The sequence below is a fragment of the Nyctereutes procyonoides genome, unplaced genomic scaffold (genome assembly GCF_905146905.1).
Source record: "Nyctereutes procyonoides isolate TBG_1078 unplaced genomic scaffold, NYPRO_anot_genome, whole genome shotgun sequence".
In the NCBI taxonomy this organism is placed as follows: domain Eukaryota; kingdom Metazoa; phylum Chordata; class Mammalia; order Carnivora; family Canidae; genus Nyctereutes; species Nyctereutes procyonoides.
The window spans coordinates 36,753,087-36,779,573 of record NW_026575139.1 but is presented as its reverse complement, the minus strand read 5'-3'; the positions used below and the strand labels follow the sequence as shown (position 1 = coordinate 36,779,573).

The 26,487-nt window shown below is 34.0% G+C and overlaps 1 protein-coding gene across 1 annotated transcript in view; it reads left to right on the top strand.

The window, feature by feature from the left end:
• Nucleotides 1-26,487, top strand: part of MNAT1 (MNAT1 component of CDK activating kinase) — a 203,261-nt gene that overhangs the window by 84,809 nt on the left and 91,965 nt on the right. Inside the window, exons 5-6 of the mRNA XM_055304419.1 lie at nucleotides 573-713; nucleotides 5,413-5,538. Coding sequence (XP_055160394.1) covers nucleotides 573-713; nucleotides 5,413-5,538 — 267 coding nt within the window. The remainder of the gene's footprint in view (nucleotides 1-572; nucleotides 714-5,412; nucleotides 5,539-26,487) is intronic.

The window sequence follows — 26,487 nt, the reverse complement described above, 5'->3', positions numbered from 1 at the left end:
TATGCTTATGTTAGAAAAGAACTTCAGGTTTTTAGAACTTCCCTTAAATGAACACTGCTTGGAACTCTAGCATCATAAAGACTTATTTCAGCTTGGGAAAAAAGCTTAGTACAGTGATAACTTTTCATTATCTGGAATGATCTGGAAATTGTTTTTTTTAAATAAGCCAACCTTTTCAATGGAGTGTTTCAATAAGTAGTTCTGTATATAGATTGTCTCTTTGTTGTTTTTGTTGGGTTTTTGGTTTTGTTTTTCTTGTTAAATCTTCTAAAATGAATGACTTGAAACTATCTGTAATAATTACAAATACATTATTGAGCACATTTCCTACAGCTGGGCACAGTGTACTTATTTGGGTGTTTGTTTACTGGTAGGTGTCATTTTCTTTGATAGTAACATGTCCACATGAAATAAAATGACTCTAGTTTCTTCAGAGTAGAATTGCTGCTGTGTTAAACTGTAAATGACTAGTGTGTTTTATGCTTCCAAAAAAGAAAGTGTCAGAGTGTAGTATAGGATTGATTTTAGTTACTAAATTTATTCCATGCTGTATATAAATATTTCTGTTTTAGACTCGGGAACAGGAGGAATTGGAAGAAGCTTTAGAGGTAGAAAGACAGGAGAATGAACAAAGAAGACTATTTATACAAAAAGAAGAACAACTGCAGCAGATTCTAAAAAGGAAGAATAAGCAGGCGTTTTTAGATGAACTGGTACGTACTAATGCTAAGTGCAGTAAAAATCATTAGTTTTCAGAGCTTATCTTTCCTATTTATTATGCTGGATAATGGCATTTAAGTGGCATTTCTACTGGTATATTCAGTGCTAGTGTATTCAACTTCTGTTCCTTCATTAAAAAAAACACAATTTTTTCAATATCCATTTTATTTTCAGGTGAAAGCAATATAACTGATATAAGACAGTGTACTATTAATAGGTTATTTATATGTTTTTAAACTTACTAAAACTCATTGTATTCAGAGCAGTTTTCTCCTGATTAATACTGGCTTTCTTATAACTGCTCATTTGCAAGTATTTTGGCTTCATGGTGAAATTTATGATGATTCTGGTTATTCTGTTAGAACTGTGTTTCATATTTTTCCATGAGAAAGAACATATTTGAAAGAAATGGCAGTGTTTTGCAAGTTTTTTTGTTTTCCAATAATTAGTACCCTAAGTATTCACCATTTTTAGATAATAGCAGTATTAATAACTAAGGTTTATGAAGTATTTCATAAATTCGATACTATATTATTTGATACTTAGAAGCTGGGGTTATACTGATAAAATCACAGTAGAAATGGTCCTCTCCAGGAGTCTTTTTGCATTCTTCCCTTTCCTTTTCTGTCCATATAATTAATTTCTGTTTGGTGTTAACAAACAGAATTCTTTGATCTACTTGATACGGTGTTTTTTACTCTATTTGTGATTGGGTAAATGTTTACGTATATATTTTCCACTGTTCTTTTGGCCAAAAGTCAGCTAGCCAGGAATAAAAAGAGAAAGCAAGATAATTAAATTAGAAGTAAGTGAGAAAGTAAAAGAAAAGTGAAAGAAAGGACGTTAATGAGACTTAGATAGAAAATGCTTATCATAAACCCTATCTACTTTGTGTAAGTGGAATGTAAATTGGGTTCTGAAAATGAAGACAGCAACATATAAAACAGAATATGGTATTTTCCTTAGCGATTTCTATTAATTTTTCTTGAAACTATTAAGTGTCAGTTGTGGGTTTTTTTTTTTTTTTTCAGTTGTGGTTTTTAACAATTGAAATGACACATGCGTTTTACCTTTTTTGTTGATGTATATTTTGTGAGTAATTAAAAACTTTAAAGAACATATTAGTAAATATTGATTTAAAATTACTTTATTGAGAGGTTCTATCCCCTATCATTTTGTACAAAGAAGAATACACTTTTCCTTGGTAACCCTTCTCCTTTTTTCAATTAATTGAAGTAATTCCAAATATAGAACTTAGATATGAAATGAAAATACACTTTAACATTTAAAAAATATTGCATCTAATACAGAGTTTTTAGATTTAATTTTGAGGTTAGGTTGCTTTGCATAGCAATCACTCTTGCATGTTTTTTTAGTCCTCAAAGTAATAAGTTTTGCTGCTTCATTGAGCTGCTATTGGCATGAAGCTCCCCTTTAATTCAGTGGGGCATGAAGCAAGATGTGAAACTGCCAATGTTGTACATTGTGTATAATCTGGAGTTAATATTAGTTTTTGTGAGACCTCCTCCCCCACCCCTGCAACTTCCTGTTTTCTTCACCTGCAAGTCATTACTGCACATACTTTCTTCACGGCTTAGATCATGTAACATTATGGTTAAATAATCCTTAGCAATTTACTGTATTCATTAGAAGAATTAATTACAAAATATTGTCTTAGAATACCAGTACATTTTGAATTTCTGGTTTCCTCATTTTATTTTTAAAAATTCTGTTACTTTAATTTTTAAAGAATCATTAATTTTTTTGTTAAAATGTGACCATATGTTTAATCCTTATTGGCTAATTGAAAGAATTTATTAAATTTCTTTTTATCTTTCTAAATCTTTAATAAGTAAAAAAACACTTTGTATTTCTATGTTTGTTCTTGTGTTAGATTCTATAAAAAAGATAATATTGGCATTTGTAAATATGTATAGAAGTTTAAATCTTAGAATTATTCTCTGGATCTAATTTAGACAACAAGTACTAAATAGAATTTTTTTCTCTTGTTTTTGGGGTTTGGTTTTTGTGCTAATGGTCACTTTTTAACCTTTAAAAAGCATTACATTATACTGTATGTGACAGGATTTTAATGTTATGGTCTTAATGTTTATGACTTAGCATTCACCATAATGTTGCCTAAAAAGTCCATTTATTTAATCCTAACAGTAAATTAAATTTTTTTTAACAGTTTGGAAAAAGATTTTTTAAACAGGTCCTGACTTATTAAATCTTTTTATATTCCTATTTGAAAATTCTCTTCAGTTATGTCTTAAATTTTGTTAAGGGCTAATATTGTTGTCAAATGTAGTAGCTGATTTTTATTAGAAATATTGTTTGCCAGATGGCTTGCTTAAAGTCAATTAAAATAATCCTTAAAAAATGGCCATTATAAAGCTTTTAATGAGTATTACAGGCAGTCTTATTAAAATTTCTTTAAATATTAAACAGTATACCTTCAGGCAATTAATGTAGTTAGAGAACTTTTCAAGATAGACTGGAAACTAAGAAAAATTAAATAACTTGCAAGGCTGAATCTGCATTTTATGTATTCCTGAGAGCATGTATGTTCCCATAGTTTATTTTACTCTGTAGATTTTTATTGTTGTTAGAGCTCCTGCTTAATTCTAATTTAAGATTTATGAAGATTTTTAGGCTTCAGAGTTTTGAGTGCTAAAATGGAATAAAGCAGATTGAAGTAAACTGTCTTAATGTCAAAATTAGTTTTAGATTCTTAGAATGTTTATTTTTTATTAAATTTCAGCTGTATTACCAAGACATTTTAATATTCAGTACCTTTTATGTGACAACAAAACCAGGATTAAAACAGGCCCAAGTATTCACTGACAACCTTTTCGAAGTGTCTTGTCTTTACCCTAGGACTTCGGCTTATTGAGTAAATACCAGTTTAGAAGAGCATTTTAATTCATTTAGAGTATAAGTTGAGAAGGAATGCCAAAGAAATTTATTTTTCTTCTGTTAACTCTTACATATGAAAATATAGTAATGAGTCTTAAAAGATGTTTTGGGTCACAGCCCATTTAAAATCTCTTAATTTTACATTTTTATTATAAAATTGTGGGGTTGTTTTATTTATTTATTTTAGAAAGTAAGCGAGTTGAAGATGGTAGGGGAGGAACAGAGAGAAAGGAACAAGCAGACTCCCTGCTAAGTGCAGAGCCTGATGTGGAGCTCCATCTCACAACCCTGAGATCATGACCTGGGCTGAAATCAGTAGTTGAACACCCAACCAGCTGAGCCACCCAGGCGCCCTATTATTATAAAATTCTTAATGAAAATCTGGAATAGCTGCAGGAATTCACAGTAATACTGTTACTAATGCAGAACTAATGCTTTATTGTAGAATATGAAAGGTAGTCAAGTATATTTTCATAATACGTTTCATTTATTCTCCTTTATTATTACTAAAGGTCCCAAGGCTCTATTTTATAAATAAAATTTGTGTTCTTTCATTTAACAATTTTTCCTCCTTGTAGCATTGCTCTTACAAAGTACTTCTGTTACCAAGTTTTTGGGTACAAATTTATTCTAGGATAATTCTTTCGAAATAAATTGCTTGTTATTTGAATTACTTCTGTGCTGTGGCCTTAAAATAATTTCTTTAAATATGTTAATTGACTACATTTGTGCCTAAAAAATATTCTTAAGTCGTGAGATTTGGAAAGAAAATTAGATTTTTACTTTCATACTATGAAATGTTTAACAATATAGTTTTTTCAGGATTAAATTCTGGGTAGTTACTATTTTAAAAATCTGTAGGCCATTTGAAGAATATGTGTATATTTGTAGGTAGCCTTGGTATAGGAGACAGGAATGTGTTTGTAACCTTTGACTTTGTTTACAGATACAAAGTATTGTGTGTGTGTGTGTATATATCTCCTTCCTTCTTGGCTTCTTTCTGCATGTATTTCTGTGTTCTTATTTAACTGAAAACTTAGGAAGAGGTCTGGACCTTAGTTCCATAGCACTTTAAACATGTAAGAGAACTTCATGTTAAACAGGATAAAATAAGCCTACATATAAGAATTAGTAATTTACTTGTTATTAATATGTATGTGTGCGGATTTGTGTAAATAGGAGCCCTGATTTAGTACCAATATAAGATACAGAAATATTTACTATCATTTTGTTAAGAAAAGCTAGACTTAATTTCTAAAAATAAGTCCATAAAGGAGAAAATAAACATATTTTTAGTTGTACTTAACAATTGTTCCATTGTGCAAAACAGAACAAGGATCATTTCCAAACGGCCTCAGGTGAAATCTAATGGGAAACAATTGCAGACTGGTCTGAATTCACTGGTCGAAGAATGTGTCTTAGATAAACATCTGATCTAAGTTATAGTACTTTATATTATTCTTTGTGTGATTAGTTTTTAATTTTTTTAGTTTAATAAATATGGTTGGCTTTCCTAGATGAAATAAGACCCTATTATGTTGTCTCTAATGTGCATTTTATAAGAATACTTTTTTGCGGGTTATTTTGATTTATGAATCTCAAACAGCCTTTTCTTATTATGGAATGTTAAAATTTTTGTGAAGTGTTCCCCATAAAGTGAATATTTAGGTTGACATCAAATGCTTATGAAAAGGCATAATTTAAAATAAAAGACTTGTTGCCCATTAGTTTTTCCTTTTTAACTTTGATATTACACTTTTACTTTTCTTACAGGAGAGTTCTGATCTCCCTGTTGCTCTACTTTTGGCTCAGCATAAAGATAGATCTACTCAGTTGGAAATGCAACTTGAGAAACCTAAACCTATAAAACCAGTGACATTTTCCACAGGCATCAAAATGGTATGCTGTATTTTAATTGCTTGTTTGAAGAATATATTTTAAGGATTGTACTTTATAACTTTATATTGATTTCTACGGAAAAATTGGAAGGTTCAGATGTTTAAGAACAGTATCTGATAGGCTAGACATGTAGAAACAAGATGAATACGTGTGGTGTAAGGGGAAAGTGAAAAGTAATAAATAATTTACAAAGTACACAACACAATTTTGTTGTACACGATACTGGATTTGTATTTTTTTTTCTTATTCTGTATATTTTAAGCTTCTAGTGTAGGAAAACATTCTTAAAAGAACATACAGACTCCTGGTTTCTGGTATGGCATGTAAGAAGCTTGGCAATATCCAAGCTTCTTACATTTTATTTATTTTTATTTATTTTTTAAAGATTTATTTATTTATTCATTAGAGAGAGAGAGCCTGATGCGGGACTCGATCCTCGGACCCGGGGTCACGCCCTGAGCTTAAGGCAGATGCTCAACTGCTGAGCCACCCAGGCATCCCAGCTTCTTACACATTTTAAAACAAGTAAAAAGCTGAGCATATTGAATAATCCAACAACTTTTCTTAGATCCATAAATGAAGAGAGGTCACAAGACAAATCAGTGCCCTCAAAATTGGAGAGATCAGCAGAGAATCACAACTCAGCCAGAGCAGCAACCTCGCCAGGAACTAGTGCTGGTGTAGGGAAATCTGATTGTAATTGACAAGTTCCTGGAGTTTGGGTGTGGACAACTCTGAGAGTTCAGTAGTTTGTGGGGCAGCCAGTTATTGAGAGCCCCTGCACTTTTGTGAGTTTTCTCTTTTACATCTCTACCAGCTTCTCTCAGTGAATATAGAGAAAAATCTCCTCTTGCTTCTGGCAGAGGAAAAGGAAAAGGAATAATTTTGCAATATTCAGAGCATTCTGTTCTTAATAAGGCCTATCTCTAGGAGAAGCCATTTAGTCAGAGCCTAACCTGCTGGAATTTATGAGAACCTATCTGATGTAGTGGAAGGGAAATAACTAATTCTAGCTGCTCAAGCCTTCTTTGTGGGAGAAGGGAAACAACATAACTTTAGGTCACTCAAACTATCCTGCCCTACCTAAGGGGAAGTGGGATGGACTGAGAAGCACATGTGAAGTTGGCCATCTAGAAGCATAAGCTCTTTAAAAGATTGAGACCTGATCAGTGAACTATAAAATGCTCTGCCACTCCCCATACCTCACCACCACATTGCTAAAGGCCTATTTATATTATAGCAGTGTCTTTTCCCCAGTCCATTATGCCTCGGTTATCAATAAATAAATAAATAAATAAATAAATAAATAAATAAATAAATAAATACTAAAAGTCAGAAAACACAGTTAGAAGAGACAGTAAGCATCAGAACCAGGCTTAGATATGGCAGGGATATTGGAATAAGAGTGGGAATATAAAACAGTCATGATTAATATGCTAAGGGTGTTAATGAATAAAGTAGACGACAACATACAAGCACAGGTGGGCAATGGTAAGGAGAAGGTTGGAAATTCTGAGAAAGAATCAAAAAGAAATACTAGAGAAAAGAACTCTAACAGAAATGAGAAATAGCTTTGATGAGCTCGTTAGTAGACTAGATAGTCCTGACAAAAGAATCTTTAAGTAAGAAGATACATCAATACACTCCTTGAAAACTGAAAACTAAAGAGAAAAAAGACTGAAAAATAAAAACCAACCCAAAAAGGAAACCAGGACAGAATATCCAAGGACTGTAGGATAACTATAAAAGGTATAACACATGCATAATGGAAGGAGAAGAATGAGAGGCACAGAATATTTGAAACAGTAACAACTGAGAATTTCCCCCAAATTAATATCAGACACCAAACCAAAGATCCAGAAAGCTCAGAGAACACCAAGTAGGATAAATTCCAAAAGAACTGTGCGTAAGTATATCAGAAAATTGAAGATAAAGAAAAAATCCTGAAGCAGCCAGAGAGGAAAAAATACCTTTACCTATAAAAGAGCAAAAATAAGAATTATATCTGGCTTCTCCTCAGAAACCACACAAACGAGAGTGGAATGAAATATTTAAGATTATGAGAGAAGAAAAATCACCAACCTAGAATAATGTACCCTGAAAAATTATCTTTTAAAAGTGAAGGAGAAATTGGGCTGCCTAGGTGGCTCATTTGGTAAAGTGGCTGAATGTTGATTTTGGCTTGGGTCGTGATCTCAGGGTACTGGGATTGAGCCCTGCATTGGGCTCTGTGCTCCTCGGGGAGTCTGCCCTGCTCAAGGATTCTGTCTCTCCCTCTGTACTCTCTCTCTTTATAAATTAAAAAAAAAAGTGAAGGAGAAATAAAGATTATCAGACAAATAAGGGGTTTTCTGCCAGTAGACCTTCCTTGCAAGAAACGTTGAAAGAAGTTCTTTTAGAGCCAAGGAAAATGATACAGTGATACAGGTGAGAAACTCAGATCTAAATAAAGGAAGAGCATCAGAAAAGAAAAGAGTGATGGTAAAATAAAAACTTACTTTTTTGTTCTTAATCTAACAGGTAACAGTTTGTTTAATAACAATACTATATTTGAGTGTGTTTGCTTATGTGTATGGGTATACACACACACGCTTATATATAAGCGAAATGAATGACAGTGATGATGCAAAGGATAGGAGGAAGCAGTTAGAACTATGTTATTATTATGAGGTACTAACACTACCCATATTTTTCTCCCCAACTGTCCATTCAGATTACTGTTTTTTGATTTTTAAAATTGCCTACCTTGTTTGTCATATGTGTGCCGGCTGTTAGAGTCTAAACATCTGAGGGCAGGGTTGCATATTTTAACTTCCTAAATATGTTTAGGAATATGTGGGTCCCTGAATAATATAAAATGTCCATGATCAATTTTAATTTATATAAATTGATAAATTTATATACAGTATTAACACATTATCAGATACTGTAAAGAAAAAATTTCTCATTAAGGAATTCTAAAACTTTTGAATTAAGGGACAATATAGAGAAAAGAAAATAGGCATGGAAAGACTCTAGTACAAGGGGATTAAACTTCAGCTTCACCACTTAGTAGATAATGTATGCATGAGTAAGATATTTCTTTTTTTTTTTTTTTTTTTTAGATTTTATTTATTTATTAATGGGAGAGAGAGGCAGGCTCCATGCAGGGAGCCTGATGTGGGACTTGATCCTGGGTCTCCAGGATCAGGCCCTGGGTTGAAGGCAGCATTAAGCCGCTGAGCCACCCGGGCTGCCTAGGTATTTTTTTATTTTTTGTGTTTGTTTCCTCATTGGTAAAGTTGAGATACTTTTTGCTTTACGTGATTGTTTGGAGGATTAAAAAATATATATAAAATGCTAACTAAGTGCAATTTTAATGTTATCAGAAATTTTTAAGGGAGGTAGAAAAAGAGAGGAAGGGGAGGGGCAGAAGGAGAGATAGAATCTTAAGCAGGCTTCATGCCTAGTGCAGAGCCCGATATGGGGCTTGATCTGATGACCACAAGATCATGACCTGAGCCAAAACCAAGAGTAAGCTGCGTCACCGACTGTACCACCTAGGTGCCCCATCAGTAACGTTTATTGTTATTATTATAGTTAAATATTTAAGTGAATTCCATAATGATTTGTTTACATTGTGTAATTAGGTAATAACATTTTTAAGATTCTTGAATTTGAGGGAATTTTATATTTGAAGTATTTGTCATTTTGATACTTGTGGTAGTGCTGTGACCATAGTGTTTTAAATATTTTTAAAATTCATTTTTTAATTCATATATAGCAAAGGTCATTCTTTGTGATACGCAGGGTCTTGACAAATGCAGAGTTGTATATGTACCAGCATAGTCATAATATAGAGCAGTTCCATTACTCCTCAATGTTCTACCATTTCATAGTCAGCCTCCAAACTCCCTATCAACTAGTGGTTTGTTCTGTATCTTCGTTGTTTTGGGTTTTCCAGAAGGTCATATAAATGGAATCATACATACAGGTCTTTTAGGTCAAGGCTTGTTACTTAGCAACATGTATTTCAGATGTTATTGTTGTTCCTTTTTGAGTAATATACCATTTTACGGATATGCAAGTTTCTTTATCCTTCAGCAGTTGAAGGACATTTGGATTTTTTTTTTGTTTGTTTTTTAATGATTATGAGTGAAGCTGCTATAAACATTTGCATACAGTTGTGTGTGTACGTAAGTTTTCATTTCTACTGGCTAAATATTAAGAATGAAATTGGTGAATTATATGGTAAGGGTATATTTAGTTTTGTAATAAACTGCTAAATTGTTTTTTAAAGTGGCTGTACCAGTTTGAATTCTCACCAGCCTTGTAGGAGTGTTTCAATTGCTCTGTATCCTTGCCAGTGCTCAGTATTTTGAGTTTTAAAAATATTTTAGGAAAAAAAAAAGGCATTCTAAACAAGTGTGTAATATTATTTCATTATAGTTTTAATTTGCATGTTCCTGATGTACTTATTTGCTATCAGTTTTTCATTTGCCCTTAGCATTTACTTTAATACCTCAGGTTTCTTTTTAGATAAGATTGTGACCTTGTTATTTTTTTCTTTTTCCCTCTCTTACAATTTTTTGTTTTGTGAAATGTCATGTATATACAAAAGAACACAGAACCAAACTATATAGCTTAGTGAATTATTACAAAGTGAACATCTGTGTAACTATCACAGAGGTAAAAGAAAAAAAAGTATTGTCGATGCTCTAGAAAATCTGCCTCATAACCCCTTAGATCTGGTCAGTACCCCATTTTTTTCCTCAAAGTAGTCAGTCTTCTTTTATGGCAGTCCCTTTCTTGCTCTTGTATATAACTTTAACATTTAAGCATGTATGCTTTATCCTGATTAATGTTGGGCCCATTCATGTTATATTTGTGAGATTCATCCATGGTTTTGTATATAGCTTTTTTTTTTTCATTTTCATTGCTAGATAATGTTCCATTGGAGGAATATACTACTATTTATTCATTCTGCTATTGCTGGGTGTTTGGATCCTTTTGAGTTTTTGGTATTTTGAGTTATGCTAATATGTTAATATATGTTTCTTGGTGCACATGTATGCACATTGTTTTGGTGTCTATTTTACCTAAGAATAGAGTTATTAGGTCATAGTGAATATGTGTGTTCACTTTAGGAGATACTGTCAAATCATTTTCCAAAGTGGTTTTTACCAATTGTCCTTCTACCAGGAGTATTCTTGTTATTCTGTATTTTTGTCAGCACTTGTGATTTTCTGTCTTTTCCGGTTTTACCATTCTGGTGGGTATTTTATAGTGTTTTGTGATTCTGATCTGCATTTTATTTTGCTGATCACTAATGACATTGAGCATTGGCTATATTATTCTCTGAAATGCCTGCTCAAGACTTACTAATGTGTAGGGAGTTTTTTTTAAATATGTTCTGGATCTAAGCCTTTTATTAATCATATGTGTTATAGGAATTTAAATTATTTGCTGGATCACATGGTTGGCTGGAACATGTGACTCTTGCTATTGGGGTTGTGAGTTCAAGCCCCATGTTTGGTGTAGAGATTACCTCAAAATAAAACCTTAAAAAAATATTTACTATCTCTTAAGGGATAGGGATTCTTGGTTGTGTGATATCAGTAGTGGCATTTGTGATCTGTTGCACACTTCATACTCCTATTCCAATTGCTCTGAGAAATAAGTGTTTTCTTTTACCTCCCTCCCCCAAAAAAAGCCCCACAAGCAATTTTAGAAAAAATAGGAATTTTTTTCACTCTGTGGTTTCTTTCTTTTCACTTTCTTGAGAGTGTCTTTTGATGCCTTTATTGTTTTACTTTTATACTATCCACCTGAAATTGATTTTTTTGGCTATCATGTAAGGTATGTGATCCAGTTACTTTAATGCTTGTTGAGATTCATGTAACTTAAGTGTATGATAGAATACCAATTATTATTATATAACAATTCAGGTTTTGGTTTAAGGGCAAGGAGAAATTTTTTTATTTTATTTTATTTATTTATTAATGAGAGACAGAGAGAGAGAGAGAGGCAGAGACACAGGCAGAGGGAGAAGCAGGCGCCATGCAAGGAGCCCGACGTGGGACTCGATCCTGGGTCTCTAGAATCACGCCCTGGGCTGAAGGCGGCGCTAAACCGCCAAGCCACCCGGGCTGCCCGCAAGGTGAAATTTTTAAATGACACAGTTTTTACGTGAATTTATTAATATCACTGAATGGAGAGACTGAACATAATGTAGATGAAAATCCGATGTTTATGTAGTTGAATGTTCTTATATTCTTTAGAAAAATCAATCCTAAAATATGGAATGAAAAATAACATTTATTGAGCACCTATATCCCAGGGGTTGATTTCATTGATCAGAGTTGGTAAGGATTCCAACATTGCTTAAGACTTTGTGACCTTTGATGGCTTTTTTTTTTTTAAGATTTTATTTATTTATTGAGACACAGAGAGAGAGAGAGGCAGAGACATAGACAGAGGGAGAAGCAGGCTCCATGCAGGGAACCCAACACGGGACTCGATCCCGGATCCCCAGGATCACATCGCGCGCAGGCCGAAGGGGCGCTAAACTGCTGCGCCATCGGGTCTGTCCTAATGGCTCTTTTTAATGAAAGTTGTCATCTTTTGTTTTTATATCTCCATGAAATAGATGATAATCTTATTTTTGCAATGTGAAAACTGAGTCTCAAAGAAATTAGACCACATATAAAAGATGACACCAAGACTCATTCTGTTATAACACCTTATTTAATTAAGGAGAATATTAAATAACAGAGTTTATAAATTCTACTTGAAGTGTCCTTCTGATTTGAAGGAAGCTGGGATTTGAGTTCTTGCTTCTTATAGCAGGCTGATTGTATGGACAGAGTAATGTAAGGGACAGGAGCCAGAACAATGGCCTTTTCCTTTCCTGATCTGCTCTACTTAAAGAAAGTCCAACACAACAAATGAAGTCAGTTATAACTGAACTTGGAGACGGTCCAAGGAAGACATGCAAATGTGATAGGGTTTTAGAAATAGATCCTTAAGATGTGACTGAGGAGATAAAATTTATTTAATAAACCCAGAGAAAGATTAAGGGTTAAAATGAGTAAGAAATGAAGATTTAATTATTATGTTTTGAGATACGTAGAGTTGAGACAGTCAATGCAGATTTGGTCAGGGATGTTCACATATATTGTACCTGATGAATTCTTTGAATTATATTTCCTAGGAATTAAACTCTCAGTAGATGGAGACATGTTAAGGGTAGGATTTTAGAAAAGTATTTGTATAATTTGTGACTTGACTTTTTTTAGAGATTTCCATGTAATCACTATCTTATGCATGAATAGGAGAAACTTCATTTTTTTTTAAAGGTTTTATTTATTTATTCATGAGAGACACAGAGAGAGAGACAGAGAGACAGAGAGAGAGGGGGTTAGGCAGAGACATAGGCAAAGGGAGAAGCAGGTTCCCCACAGGGAGCCTGATGGACTCCATCCTAGGACCCTGGGGCCACAACCTGAGCCAGAGGCAGATGTTCAACCACTGAACTATCCAGGTGCCCTGAAAAACTTCATTATATATCTATTTTGGCTTTTCTGTGCTGATAGTTTTGAACTCTTTTTTTTAAAAAAAAAGATTTTATTTTTTTTAACTAATCTCTACGTGTGATGTGGGGCTCAAATTTACAACTCTGAGATTGAGTCACATGCTTTACCAACCTAGCTTGCTCAGTTGTGATCCTGAACTAGGTGATCCTGAACTCTTAAAATAAGAGTTCCAATGTTGTTTCTCCGTCAGGCATTAGTTATTTTAATTTCATTGTTTCAAATCCCAGCAATATAATTTTAGGGTCTTCTGTTTCTTCTTCATATCACAAATTATTATAATTTTTTTCCCAAAAGAATACTATTCCCGAATATACCATTCTTGTGTGAACCTATGAAAAGACTTGAAAAAAACAGGGTTTTGCGTTCCATTTGTTGATAATTTGTGTCATTAAACTGTTAGATATCCATACAGAAAATCTACAGATGTAAGTAACTAAATCTTAGTGTTGTCTTTTTGGGGGGAGGGGTGGGCAGACTCCACGTCTAGCATGGAGCCACTTACAGGACTGTTTCAAACCCTGAGATCATGACTTGAACTGAAATCAAGAGTTGTATGCTTAACTGGCTGAGCCACCCAAGGACCCCATAGGTCTTAGTCTTTTGGGAGGGAGGAAAGACACATTGGTCAGGGCATAAAATTAGGAGCCAGAATCCAAGGCTGAGAATCTGGTGCTTTTTCAGACAAGATGGTGTTCTAAATTTCATTGTGCTTTTGTATGCAAACCAGAAGCAGACTGAGTCACAAAGGTAACCTAAGAATTATTTTTAAGTATAGCTTTTGGTTCTTTGTGGGGGATTACTGGGGAGTAGTTTAGAGGAATGTACCATTCATTGCCAAAGGGGAAAGCTGTTTGAGTACTTTAACCTAATGTTTAAAAAGTTTTATATTATCAGTGGGTGAGCCAGAGGAGAATTCATTTGTGATATATATTGGCTTTTCTGACTGCAACAAATAGTACTTAGCTATTTATATCAAGCATTGTTTATTCTTCTGATCTCATTTGAAGATTAAACTTTGTTAAAAAATGTTACAGGAAATTAATACCCAATTGTATCTGAAATAAAATAAAAATTGTATTGAGTACTCAGTTTTCTCCTATATGCCATAAGTTCGTGACAAACAGTTTAAGTGCTTTAAGACCATTTTGTCTGAAAAATGAAAATAAAACATGACCTAATATTATTAATTTTGCTTTTTGAAAAAGGTTCATTTATTTTATTTTATTTTATTTTATTATTTTTATTTTATTTTCATTTATTTATTTTAGAGACAGAGACAGAGAGCACTAGTGGGGGGAGGGATAAAGGGAGAGAGATAGAAATCCTCCAGCAGATTCCCTGCTGAGTGTGGACCCCAGTGCAGGACCCCAGTGCTCTATCCCAGGATCTTGATATCATGACCTAAGCCGAGATTAAGAGTCAGATGCCCAACTGATTGAGCCACCCAGGTGCTCCATTAATTCTGTTTTTAATATACAGTTTGCACTGAGGTACCAAATAAAAATGTAGCAAACGAAGAAGTCATGTGTCCTTTATCAAGTCTTAGGAAAATGCAAGTAGCATTTGAATTCTGTTTATGTGTTTTTATCTTTAAATGTGTTTTGAAATATTAGGAAAGTTAGTATTAAAAATAGCCTTATCAGTTGTTATGCATTATGAAATCCATCTATGCATATATAATTGAGCCACTTATTACTTTCTTTTAATGAATATCTCTAGCTGAATAAATATCTCTAGCTATTTTATTATTTTGATTAAATTGTTGTTTGTTTTAATTGCCACCATAGATAACTTTGAAGAGTTTATATGTAAATATACAGAAGTTTTGTTAGTTCAGTCATATTTTAAAGGAAATGGATGTTCTTATAAATTAGGATAATCCTATAGTGAGTACTTTAATAAATAAACCTTTTATAAAATGAATAGTTGCTCATGATTAAAATTGTAAAGTTGAATACTATTATAAGGGGTTCAAATTGTGGCTCCTCTAGTACATACATAGTAGCTGTATGATTTTGGGCAAATCACTTACCACTTAGGGTACTCAGTTCTTTTCTTTTATAATTAAAGTATTTTTTTAAAAGTTTTTATTCAAATTCTAGTTAACATACAGTATAATATTAATTTCAGTTATGCAATATAGTCGTCATTCAACACTTCCATACAACACCCAGGGCTCATTTCAGCGAGGGCATTCCTTAATCCCTATTGCCTATTTTACATACCCTCCACCCCCATCCACCTCTCCTCTGGTAACTATCAGTTTGTTTTCCATAGAGTCTGTTTCTTGGCTTGCCTCCCTCTCTCTTTCTCTCCCTTTGTTCTTTTGTTTTATTTCTTAAATTCCACATATGAGTAAAATCATATGGTATTTGTCTTTTTCTGATTGGTTTATTTTGCTTAGCATAGTACTTTCTAGTTCCATCCATATCATGGCAAATGGCAAGATTTCATCTTTTGTATGGCTGAGTAATAATTCCATTATATATGTGCATGTGTCTATATACACATCTTCTTTATCCATTTATTGGTTGATGGACACTTGGGCTGTTTCCATAATTTGACTGTTACAAATAGTGCTGCTATAAACATTAGGGTGCAGCTGTCCCTTTGAATTAGTATAGGATTGTTGAGTGTCTTTTTTTTAATAATTACATAAAACTCCTAAAGTGCCTGGCTCATTTTAAGTGTAACTGGGTACGGATATAAATAAAAACTATGGTAGACCAGTGAATTTTGAGTGTAAGTAGGGTTTGTGACTTGTTTGATTTATACCATATATTTGTGATTAGATATTTTACTTAGGTCCCAAATGCCTTTAGAAGCCTTTTTTTTTAATATTCCATATTTCTAGATAACATTTCAATCATACTATGGACATAAAAGAAACTGAAATAGTGTCCATAGTTGGGGCAACTTAGAAATAGCTAATTATGTCCTGTGAGCTTTATATTATATTCTTTTCCATAGGTTACTATGATGAAGGAACAAAAGCAGTTAATGCTCAAGCTATTGACTATGGAATTTATTGGAGTGGTTGAATTTATTCCAGAAAACTTGTCTGATGATCGGAACATGAGCATAGGCAGAAATAATGAATCAAGGAGTTGTGAATTATATCAGTTATTTTAATTATAATAGGAACAAGTTATAAAATTGGTAAGATATTAATAGTGGGAAGCTTTGATCTTTTAATTCCAGTCTGGAGGACTTTCTAGATATGTGAAAATGTGATAATACTCTTAGTCTGGAATGCAGAAATAATAGTTTCCTGTTTGAATTAATGTATTCAACAAGCATTTTTCTTTCTTTCTTTTTTAAAGATTTTATTTATTTATTCATGAGAGACACACAGAGAGAGGCAGAGACATAGGCAGAGAGGGAAGCAGGCTCCTCACAGGGAGCTTGATATGGGACTCCATCCTGGATCCCAGGATCATGCTCTGAGCCAAAGGCAGATGCTCAACCGCTGAGCCACCCAGGCTTCCGAACAGGCTTTTTTCTATGGTATTTTTATACACTTTATTTTGTATTGTTTAATGTAATGAGATAGATATTACAGATATTTGTATCAGGTACCAATCAGTGTATCACAGAGTTTTATCAAGTACCTGTTACATCTGCAGAGCAATGTTAGCTGCTGGTGTTTGAAGATACGATTATTTTACAGGTGGAGAAAAAGAAGGAAGATGTGATTAAAGCAGTCCTTGAATATTATTTCATTTAATCCTCACAAATATCCTACAAGGTTGATAGTAATATTACTGTTTATGAGAAAACATGATGACTCCGATAAAATAAATCTCCCAAACTTATGACCCTGCTAGGATTTAGACTCAGACAAGTTTGGTAGATTCCAAGTCTTTTCTGCTATTCTTCTAATGGTCTTTGTCATATTGAATTTGATTTTCTAAGTGGGAAGTGAAAACTAACATGTGTAAAGTAACTGAATGGTATTGTTTCTAAATGTAGTGATGTTTTCTACCAAGGGACCCAAATTAAATAAATTATTGTGGAACATGGCAAACTAGAATTAAGCCTTGAGAAAGTAAACTTTAAGGAAGATGGAAGGGAAGAAGGAAGGCATTTCATATTTAAAATGAATATGTGGGGGCATTCTAAGCAAAAGAATAAAGGAATGAATTTAGCAAAGTTCATTCCATGGTTTCCAGCCAGAAATTTTCTTCTGATGAACTTGCACAGTAATTTCAAAATGCACATCCTTTCTTTAGTTCCTGAGGTTATGCTATGAAATTCAAATACCTAGAATTATTTTTCATATGTTTGTAAGAACTTTTTATTAGTAACCAGTTAAATAAGTTAAAAGATACTAAAATTGATGTTTGGAAATGCTGAAATACATCCATTTTTTTGTGTTGCTTAGGAGTATGATATGGTATTTTCCTGAGAAATCTGACTGCCACAAATGTTTGGTACTCTTACAAGGCTACATCTGCACATGTGCATGACCAAATAATTTCTTCAGTGTTGGGATCCCTGGGTAGCGCAGCGGTTTGGCGCCTGCCTTTGGCCCAGGGCGCGATCCTGGAGACCCGGGATCGAATCCCACATCAGGCTTCCGGTGCATGGAGCCTGCTACTCCCTCTGCCTGTGTCTCTGCCTCTCTCTCTCTCTCTCTCTCTCTCTCTCTCTCTCTGTGACTATCATAAATAAATAAAAATTTAAAAAAAAATTTCTTCAGTGTTTATCAGTATGATACTTTAATTTTTTAGTTAAGCAAGTTTATTTTTCCTTTGTAATTTTATCAGTGCATGAACAGTATTGTCTTGAGCTAATTGTAGTGTTCTTGTTAACGTTCGTCTAATGATATTTGTAGGAACAATTACTATGGAGACTATAGTAGGAAATGCTATTAAGTTTTCCTTTTGTTGACCATTTTATTGTTAGTTTCTATTTAATTTTGCTTGTGATTTTGTTCATTTCCAATTTATTGCTAGCACAGCTCTTTTATGTTAGACTATAATTTACCGTACCTTCTGGGGCTGTGGCTAAGTTTGAAAACCAGTTTGAATTTATATTCAGTTATTTTTGGACAGTCTCTTAACTTTCTTAACATATACAATTGATACAATTGATGGATAACTTAAAATACACTTTCATTCTGTCGGTGTCCTATCTGTTAACATTTTTCTGCATTAGAAGCCCTTCTCATTTTTTGCTGAGAATGCTTCTGGCACCTCCTCCCAGCCTTCACTGGGGAACGGTAGAGTAGAGCTAAGAACATACTGCTGCTTTCTTCTCTTCATTTTCACCAGAGCTTTTCCCACATGCTACCATGGCAGTCTTGAAACCTCTATTCAGCCCCTACATTGGTCTCAGGATGGTATAAGATCGTCACTCCTAGAAGCTTGAACTTAGAGGAGTTAACTATTCTTAATGGAACCAAGGGCTTTCAGCTATTTCATAATTTATTTATTTTTATTTTTTTAAAAGATTTTATTTATTTATTCTTGAGAGACAGAGAGAGGCAGAGACACAGGCAGAGGGAGAAGCAGGCTCCATGCAGGGAGCCCGACGTGGAACTCAATCCTGGGTCTCTGAGATCACACCCTGGGCTGAAGGCGGCGCTAAACCGCTGAGCCACCCGAGCTGCCCTATATCATAATTTAAATAAGATTCTGTGGGCTAGCAATGCATAACGTGGGCTAGCAAACATTTGAAGGACCATCTCTTTATAAGTTGGGAAATACCTGTAGGATTTCTAGTACTGCTCCCTCTTTAATTCCTGATTCTGGTAATATATATCTTCTTACTTCCGTTCTCCAATCATTCTGACTAGAGGTTTATCAATTTTCTTAATCTGGTCAAAGAACCTTTTGTTTTACTTTATTGATTTATTTTCCTATTGCTCTTTCATTCCAATGATTTATATTTATTTTTTCATTCTCCTTAATTGGGGTATAATTTGCCCTACTTTTCTAATTTCTTAAATTAGAAGCTTAGGTGATTGATTTGAGACTTGATTTTTTGTTATTGACACCTAATGGTATAAATGTTATTTTAGCCATTTCTTCAGTTGCATCTCACACATTTGACATGTTATTTTGACAGTTTAGGTCCTCTCAGAGGCAGTTACCAAGAAAGGTTTAAATGTGCAAGAAATGTGTTAGGGAAAATGCCTGTGAGAGAAAATGAGGCACCTGTAGGAGACTGAGAAAATCACCAGATAGTGATGTGGGTTTTGACCCCAAGTGAAGAAAAACAAAAAGGTTGGGTAGAACCTTTTCTCAGACTACAGTATATTTTCTTTTCTTTTGTGTATGTGTTTGTGTGTGTGTGTGTGTGTGTGTGTGTGTGTTACACTATAGGATATTTTGAAGGAAGTTTTGGCAAGGCAACTGGGAAGTTCTTGTGCCAGAGATTTCTGGCAGAGGAGGCTTCTATCCCCTAACTATGGAATTGCCATGGTATTCCTGCCTCACTCAGTCATTGCTAGAAGCAGTCCATGGAGATCATGGCCTTGGTACAAGTGTGGAGCTGGATTTCAGAATGCAGCAGCTGGGACTCTTACTCCATTATGCTTCTGCTCTTGGGAAATGAGAGGTGCATTCGTGTAGCCATCACAGTTATGTTTCCATTTCCATTCAGTTCAAATTATTGTGTAAGTTTGGTTTTTATTTCTTGCTTGACCCATGAGTTATTTAGAAATGTATTGTTTAATTTCCAGGTATTTACAGATTTTCTTTCTTTTTTTTTCAGATTTTCTAAATACTTTTTTTTTTTTTTTGCTGTTGATTTGTAGTTTAGTTCTCCTGTAGTGTGAGAGAACATGCTTTGTATGATTTTAGATATCTTTGATGTATTGAGACTTGTTCTCTAGTCCAGAGTATGGTCTACCTTGGTGAAGTTTTTTGTGAACTTAGAATGATTTGTGTTATGGTTTTGGGCATAGTATTCTGTAAATGTGAATTCGGTGAAGTTAATTGATATTGTTAAATCTTTGTTTCCTCTTTGATTTGTTTTTCTTTTCTGAGAGAGCAGTGTTGTAATATTCTGGTATAATTGTGGATTTTTAAAAATCAGTTTTGCATTATGTATTTTCAAGCTCTTTTTTTAGTGGCATAGACACGTAGGATAGTTATATCCTTTTGATACTTTCGCATCTTTATTATGAAGTATCCCTCATTATTCCTGATACTTTTCTTTGTTCTAAATACTACTTAATTTTTTTAAAGATTATATTTATTTGAGAAAGAGAGAGAGTGTGTGCATAAACAGAGGGAGGGGCAGAAGACTCCTTGCTGAGCAGGGAGCCTAATGTGGGGCTCGATACCAGGACCCTAGATCATGACCTGAGCCACCCAGGTGTCCTTAACTACTGCTTTTTTTGATGTTAATATGGCCACTTTAGCTTTTTGATTGGTATTTTCATGGTATGAGTTGCTTTCTTAATATCTACAGTTGGATCTTGGTTATTAATTAAATCTAACAATCTCTTTGCTTATTGTTTTAAGGTAATTACCAATACGGTTTGCTTAAGATTTCCCTTCATCAAGTGTGGAAAGATTTTGGCGATTATTTCTTCATATATTTTTCTGTTCTCTCTCCACCCTGAATTTCAATTACATATAAGTTATACTGCTTGATATTGTTACATCGTTCATCAATGCTTTGCTGACTGTGTGTGTGTGTGTGTGTTTCTAGTCTTACTTCTTTGTGGTTTAGTTAGCTACTATTGCTGTGCTTTCAAGATCTCTGATTTTTACGTTGCTAGTACCTTATCTGCTGTTTATCCCTCTTGTTATTTTTTTTATTTTGGATAGTATGTGTTTTAAATCTCTATATATTCCATTTGAACATTTAAAAAAATTTTATTTGAGAGAGAGAGCGAGAAAGACTGAGAGAGAGCAGGAGAGTGGGATGAGAAGCAGACTGCCTGCTGAGTGGGGAGCCCGGTGTCAGCTAAATCCTGGGACTCTGGGATCATGCATGATCTGAGCTGAAGGCAGACACTTAACTGACTAAGCCACCCAGGTCCCTAAAGATTTATTTATTTATTTTAGAGAGAGAAAGAGCGTGTGTATGAGTAGGGAGTTGGGGAGGGGAGGCAAAAGGAGAGGGTGAGAGAGCCCTAAGCAGAGTCCCCTGAGATTTTGCTGACTGCAAACCCCATGCAGGACTCAATCTACAACCTCTTGGGTGCCCCTAGGAGTCTTTTTTCAATCTTCCATTTCTCTCATCATGCTCATGTTTTTTTCTCTACCTTCTTAAGCATATAGAGCATATTAATAACTCTTTAAACGTCCTTGTCTGCTAATTTCATCATCTGTTATTTCTGTCTGCTTTTATTGACTTATATTTTTCTTTTAGTATGGGTCATATACTTTTGCCTTGTTTTTGAATACCCTGGTAGTTTATGTTATTCTAGTAAATATTTTCAGACTTTATTTGGGGTTGTAGTTATTTATAATCTGTTTGGTCCTTGCAAATATTTCTTTTTTTTTTTAAGATTTATTTATTCATGAGAGACACACAGAGAGAGAGGCAGAGACACAGGCAGAGGGAGGAGCAGGCTTCATGCAGGGAGCCCTATGTGGGACTCAGTCTCGGGACCCCAGGATCACGCCCTGAGCTAAAGGCAGGCGCTCAACTGCTGAGCCACCCAGGCGTCCCACAAGGATTGTTTTTAAGCATTATTAGGGCATATAGGAGAAGACTTTAATGTTAGGCTCATTTAGCTCCACTTTCAAGGTGATAGGTTTTGAGGACTATACCTGATGCTCCATGTATTAAGGCCTTTTTACCTTTATTGAGAATATGAACTAGTCTGATAACTGTGTGAGCTTTGGAAATTATTTGACGTATTGGATCCCGGATTATTTTCTTGGCATTGAGAAGTTTACACTTTGTCATGTTTATATCATACCCAGGTTTAAATTAAGAATATCACTTTGTAGATTTCTAGAGCAAATTGGGCAAATTACAGCACTCAGGCCGAGTCTTAATCACCACCTGTTATTTTAACTAAAGTTTTATTGGCAGATTCATTCATTTACATATTATCTTTATTTCTTTCGTATTTTAATTAGTTGAGTAGTTATGGCAGAGATCATGTGGCCTTGCAAAACCTAAAATATTTATGTGCCCTTTACAGAAAACATTTGCTGATTCCTACTTTAGAGTTTTCTCTCTGTGCAGCATTTTCCTCTTTAGTAATGTGCCCTGGAAATTAACAGCTACCATGACAGCCCTTAAGTCTGATCTCAGTCTTCTTGATTCCCCAGCTATTTTTGGGTTCCCTTCCACTTATCTTGGCCTGGAAATTGCGGTAAGCTGGGACAACATAGGTTTCAACTTGTTTGTTTTCCTTCCCTTGAAGATCATAGTCCTGTACCGGCTGATAGTCAATTTCTAACACCATTGATTCTTGTATTTTTTTCAGTTCTCTAGTGGCTTAAGGTGGGGAATGGGCCATCCAGTCCTTGTTACTGTGAAATGGTCATATGCAAGAAAAGCAGAATAATATTTGAGATTCATTCATGTTGTTTGTGTATTGAATTATTAGTTCCTTTTTATTGCTATCTAGAATTTTGTTTAATATACAGTTTAGCAGTTCTCTTATTGATGAATATCTGAGCTGTTTGTAGTTTTTGATTGTTCTTAACAAGGCTGCTATGAACTTTCTTGGGTAAGTTATTTTGTGAATCCATCTTTTAATTTCTCTTGGGTCAGTATACGAGTGAAATTGCTTATTTGTAGGGTAGTTATTAACTTTAGGAGAAACTGTCAATCTTTTCCCCAGTGTGGTTACACAGTTTTTATACTGCCACTCATAACATGAGAGTTTTGATTGTTCCCCTTTTTGTCTTCATTTATGCTATGAGTATTTTTTTATTTTAGCTATTTTGGTGGCTGTTTAATGGTATCTTGTTGCAATTTTAATTTGCATTTCCTTTTGAACTAATGGTTCTGAGGATTTTTTTCATTTGTTTGCCTTTTCTATATTTCCCTTTATGATGTCTCTTCATATCTTTTGTCCATTTAAGTAACTTGAATGGTTGTCCTTTTGTTACTGATTTATAAAAGGTTTTAAAATACATACAAGTCTTTTGTCAGGTATCTGTTTAACAAATAATTTCTCCCAGTCTATAGCTCTTTCTTTCATTTTCTTAATCATTATCTTTTGATCATTTCATGAGCTGAAGTATTTATTTATTTATAAATAATAAATAATAATAAATAAATAAGTTATTTATAAACAATAATAATAAATAATAAAAGGCAGAGGGAGAGGGGGAAGCAGGTTCCCCGCTGAGCAGAGCCCCTATTCCCTCCTCTCCCCCCCATGTGGGGCTCCATCCCAGGACCCTGGGATCATGACCTGAGCTGAAGGCAGATGCTTAACCAGCCCCTGAAGTTTTTATTTTTAATGAAGTCTAATTTATGGTGCTTGTATCTTTTTGTAAATTGCATTTTTCAAGGAATTTGAGCATATCATGAGTTATCATATATATTGACATAAAGTTTATAATAGTCCCTCAACATTTTTTTAATGCCTGTAAGTTATAGTGATAATCCTTTAAAAATTCCTAGTATTCTCACTTTTATTTTGATCAGTCTAGCTCGAGATTGTTGATTTAGTCAGTAAGGCAATTTTTTTCTTAAATAGAATTATTGAGGTATAATTTACATAAAATAAAATTCACTTGTATTAAGTGTACATTTTAATGATTCCTAGGGATGTTAAAAAGATGTGCAACTCCAATCCAGTTTTACAGTATTTCATCACTCCAGAAATACTTCCCTGACAGTTCACACTTATTTCTTGTTCCCACTCCCAGCCCCAGGAGACCATTTATCTGCTTTCTGTCTCTATAAAGTTGTCTTCTTTGTACATTTTCTGTAAATGTAATTATACAAAATGTAGTCCTTTGAGTCTAGCTCTTTAACTTAGCATAATGTTTTTATGCTTAATCCACATTAGAGCATGGTTTTGTCTGGCTTTAGAATCATGGTAACATTGATCTCCTAGAGTGAGTTGGAAAATATTCTCCTCTTTTCTGTTTTCTGGAAGAATAAAGGATTGATGTTATTTCTTTATTAAATGTTTGATAAATTTCACCAGTGAAGCCGTCTGACTTTGGCTTTTCTTAATGGGGAGATTTCTAAGTATTACTGTTTTAATTTCTTTACTTTGTAAAATCTCTTCAGACATTTTCTTTTCTTTTTTCTTTCTCTCTCTCTCCCCCCTTCCTCCCTTCCTTAGTAATTTCAGTCTTCCTAGGCATTGATCAGTATCATCTAATTTTAATTTTTATGGAGTCAGGAGGGATCTCCGCTTTTCATTTCTTCTTGTAGTGGTTTGTCTCCTCTTTTTTTTCCTTTAGTCAGTCAAGCTAACAGTGTGGTGATTTTGTTGATTATTTTCCAAAGAACAGACTTTGGTTTTATTGACTTTTTTTGTATTGTTTTTCGGATGTCTATTTTATTAATTTTCATTTCAATATTATATCCTTCCTTCTACTTACTTTGGGTTTGCTTTGCTCTTTTTTTCTAGTTTCTTAAGGTGGGAACGTGGGTTATTTGAGAATTTTCTTCTTCTCTAATATGGGCATTTAAAGATATAAATCGGGCAGCCCTGGTGGCCCAGTGGTTTATCACCACCTTCGGCCTGGGGTGTGATTCTGGAGACCTGGGATCAAGTCCCACAAGAGACACAGGCAGAGGGAGAAGCAGGCTCCATGCAGGGAGCCTGATGTGGGACTCAATCCCAGGTCTCCAGGATCTGGAGGCGGTGCTAAACCGCTAGCCACCCAGGCTGCCCTGATATTTGTTTTCTGTATATCTCATATCCTTTTTGGTCCCCTCTTCCTTGTTGATTGCTTCCTTTTCTGTTAAATAGACATTTTTCTGGTATACTTTCTATTTTTTTACTATGCAAATTTTTATTATGTTTTAGTGGTTATAATGTGTATCTTACTACCTCATATTATAGTAATTCAGTACCAGTAATATATAATCTTTGATCCAGATTAGCTCTATTTCTTTTTCATCTTAATTACTGTTATTGTCATATATATTTTATGTTATAAGCCCAATCGTATAATCTTACCATTTTTTCCAGTTATTTTTAAAATCAGTTAAGAGGAAGAAAAGAGGAAAAATGCTTTTCATTGAGTCTTTTATATTTACCTGTGTAATTCCCTAAAAGTGTTCCTTATTTCTTTGTGAGAATTTAAGTTTTTGCCAGCTGTCATTTCTTTGTCCTTAAAGACTTCTTTAGGATTTTGGGTTTGTCGTCATCATCCTTCTCCTCCTCCTCCTTTCCCCCTCTCCCCCCCTCCTCCCACTAGCAGCAGTTTTTATTTGGAAATATCTTGTATTTTGCCTCCGTTAGATAGTTTAATTGGAAAAAACAAGTCTTGGTTGACAGTATTTTTCTTTCAGCACTTTGAATATATCATTCTACTATATTCTGATTTCAGTGGTTTCTAATGAGAAGTCCATTGGTAATCTTTTTGGGGTTTCCTTTTTATGTGATGAGCCACTTTTCTTTTGCTACTTTCAAAATTTTTCTCTTTGTCTTTCTGCATTTGTAGGTTCCATTAGGGCTTCAACTTTACCCTTTTATTGACTTTAGAGTTTAGCTTAAAAAAGAAAAATTCCATAGATTTTCATTGTGTTTTAAAAATGTTTATAGCCTAAACTTATGTTTTATACGTTTGCCTTTTCCTCAAGTTTTCATAGCTTTGTAATTCAGTAATTCAGTAATCCTTGTTTGAGAAGAGGCTACTTAATCATCTCTGCTAGTGAGAAATGGTAGTAATATTTTAGTTTTATGTTTTATTTCATGTTGTATCATTATATATTGTTGCATGCAGATTTTTCTTCTGCCATATGAAATTTTATGCACATAGACCCATGCATTCCTGTTTTTATGCACATAGACCCATGCATACCTGTTTTCCATATATTAAATAAAATTCCATGTATAAAAATAAGGCTTATAGGAATAAGAAGTATAGATTTTTCATAAGGAACATATGGTCTTAATATAGTTTCCTTTTGATGAATATTGAATGCTAATCTTTAAGACTATGTAAAAGATACCATGGTATACTTATTTGTATTGTATTTGTATTGAGGCATGTATTAGTCTCTTTAGGAGTTTATGTCCATAAATATTTAGTCGGGACTGTGTCATTGTCAAGTAACATCTAGAACTAGAGTTCCCAACTGTGTACCTTAATTTTGCTGCCTTATTCTCTTAGAAGCATTACTTTGACCTATAGGTAAGCAACAGAAGGAAAGAAGCTGAGTGGGACAAAGAAGAAAAAAGACTAAAACAGATGGCAGGGAAATAAAAATAATAAAAAATTTCTTAAGCATTGTTTGTTTTGGATAGTTTTCTTGT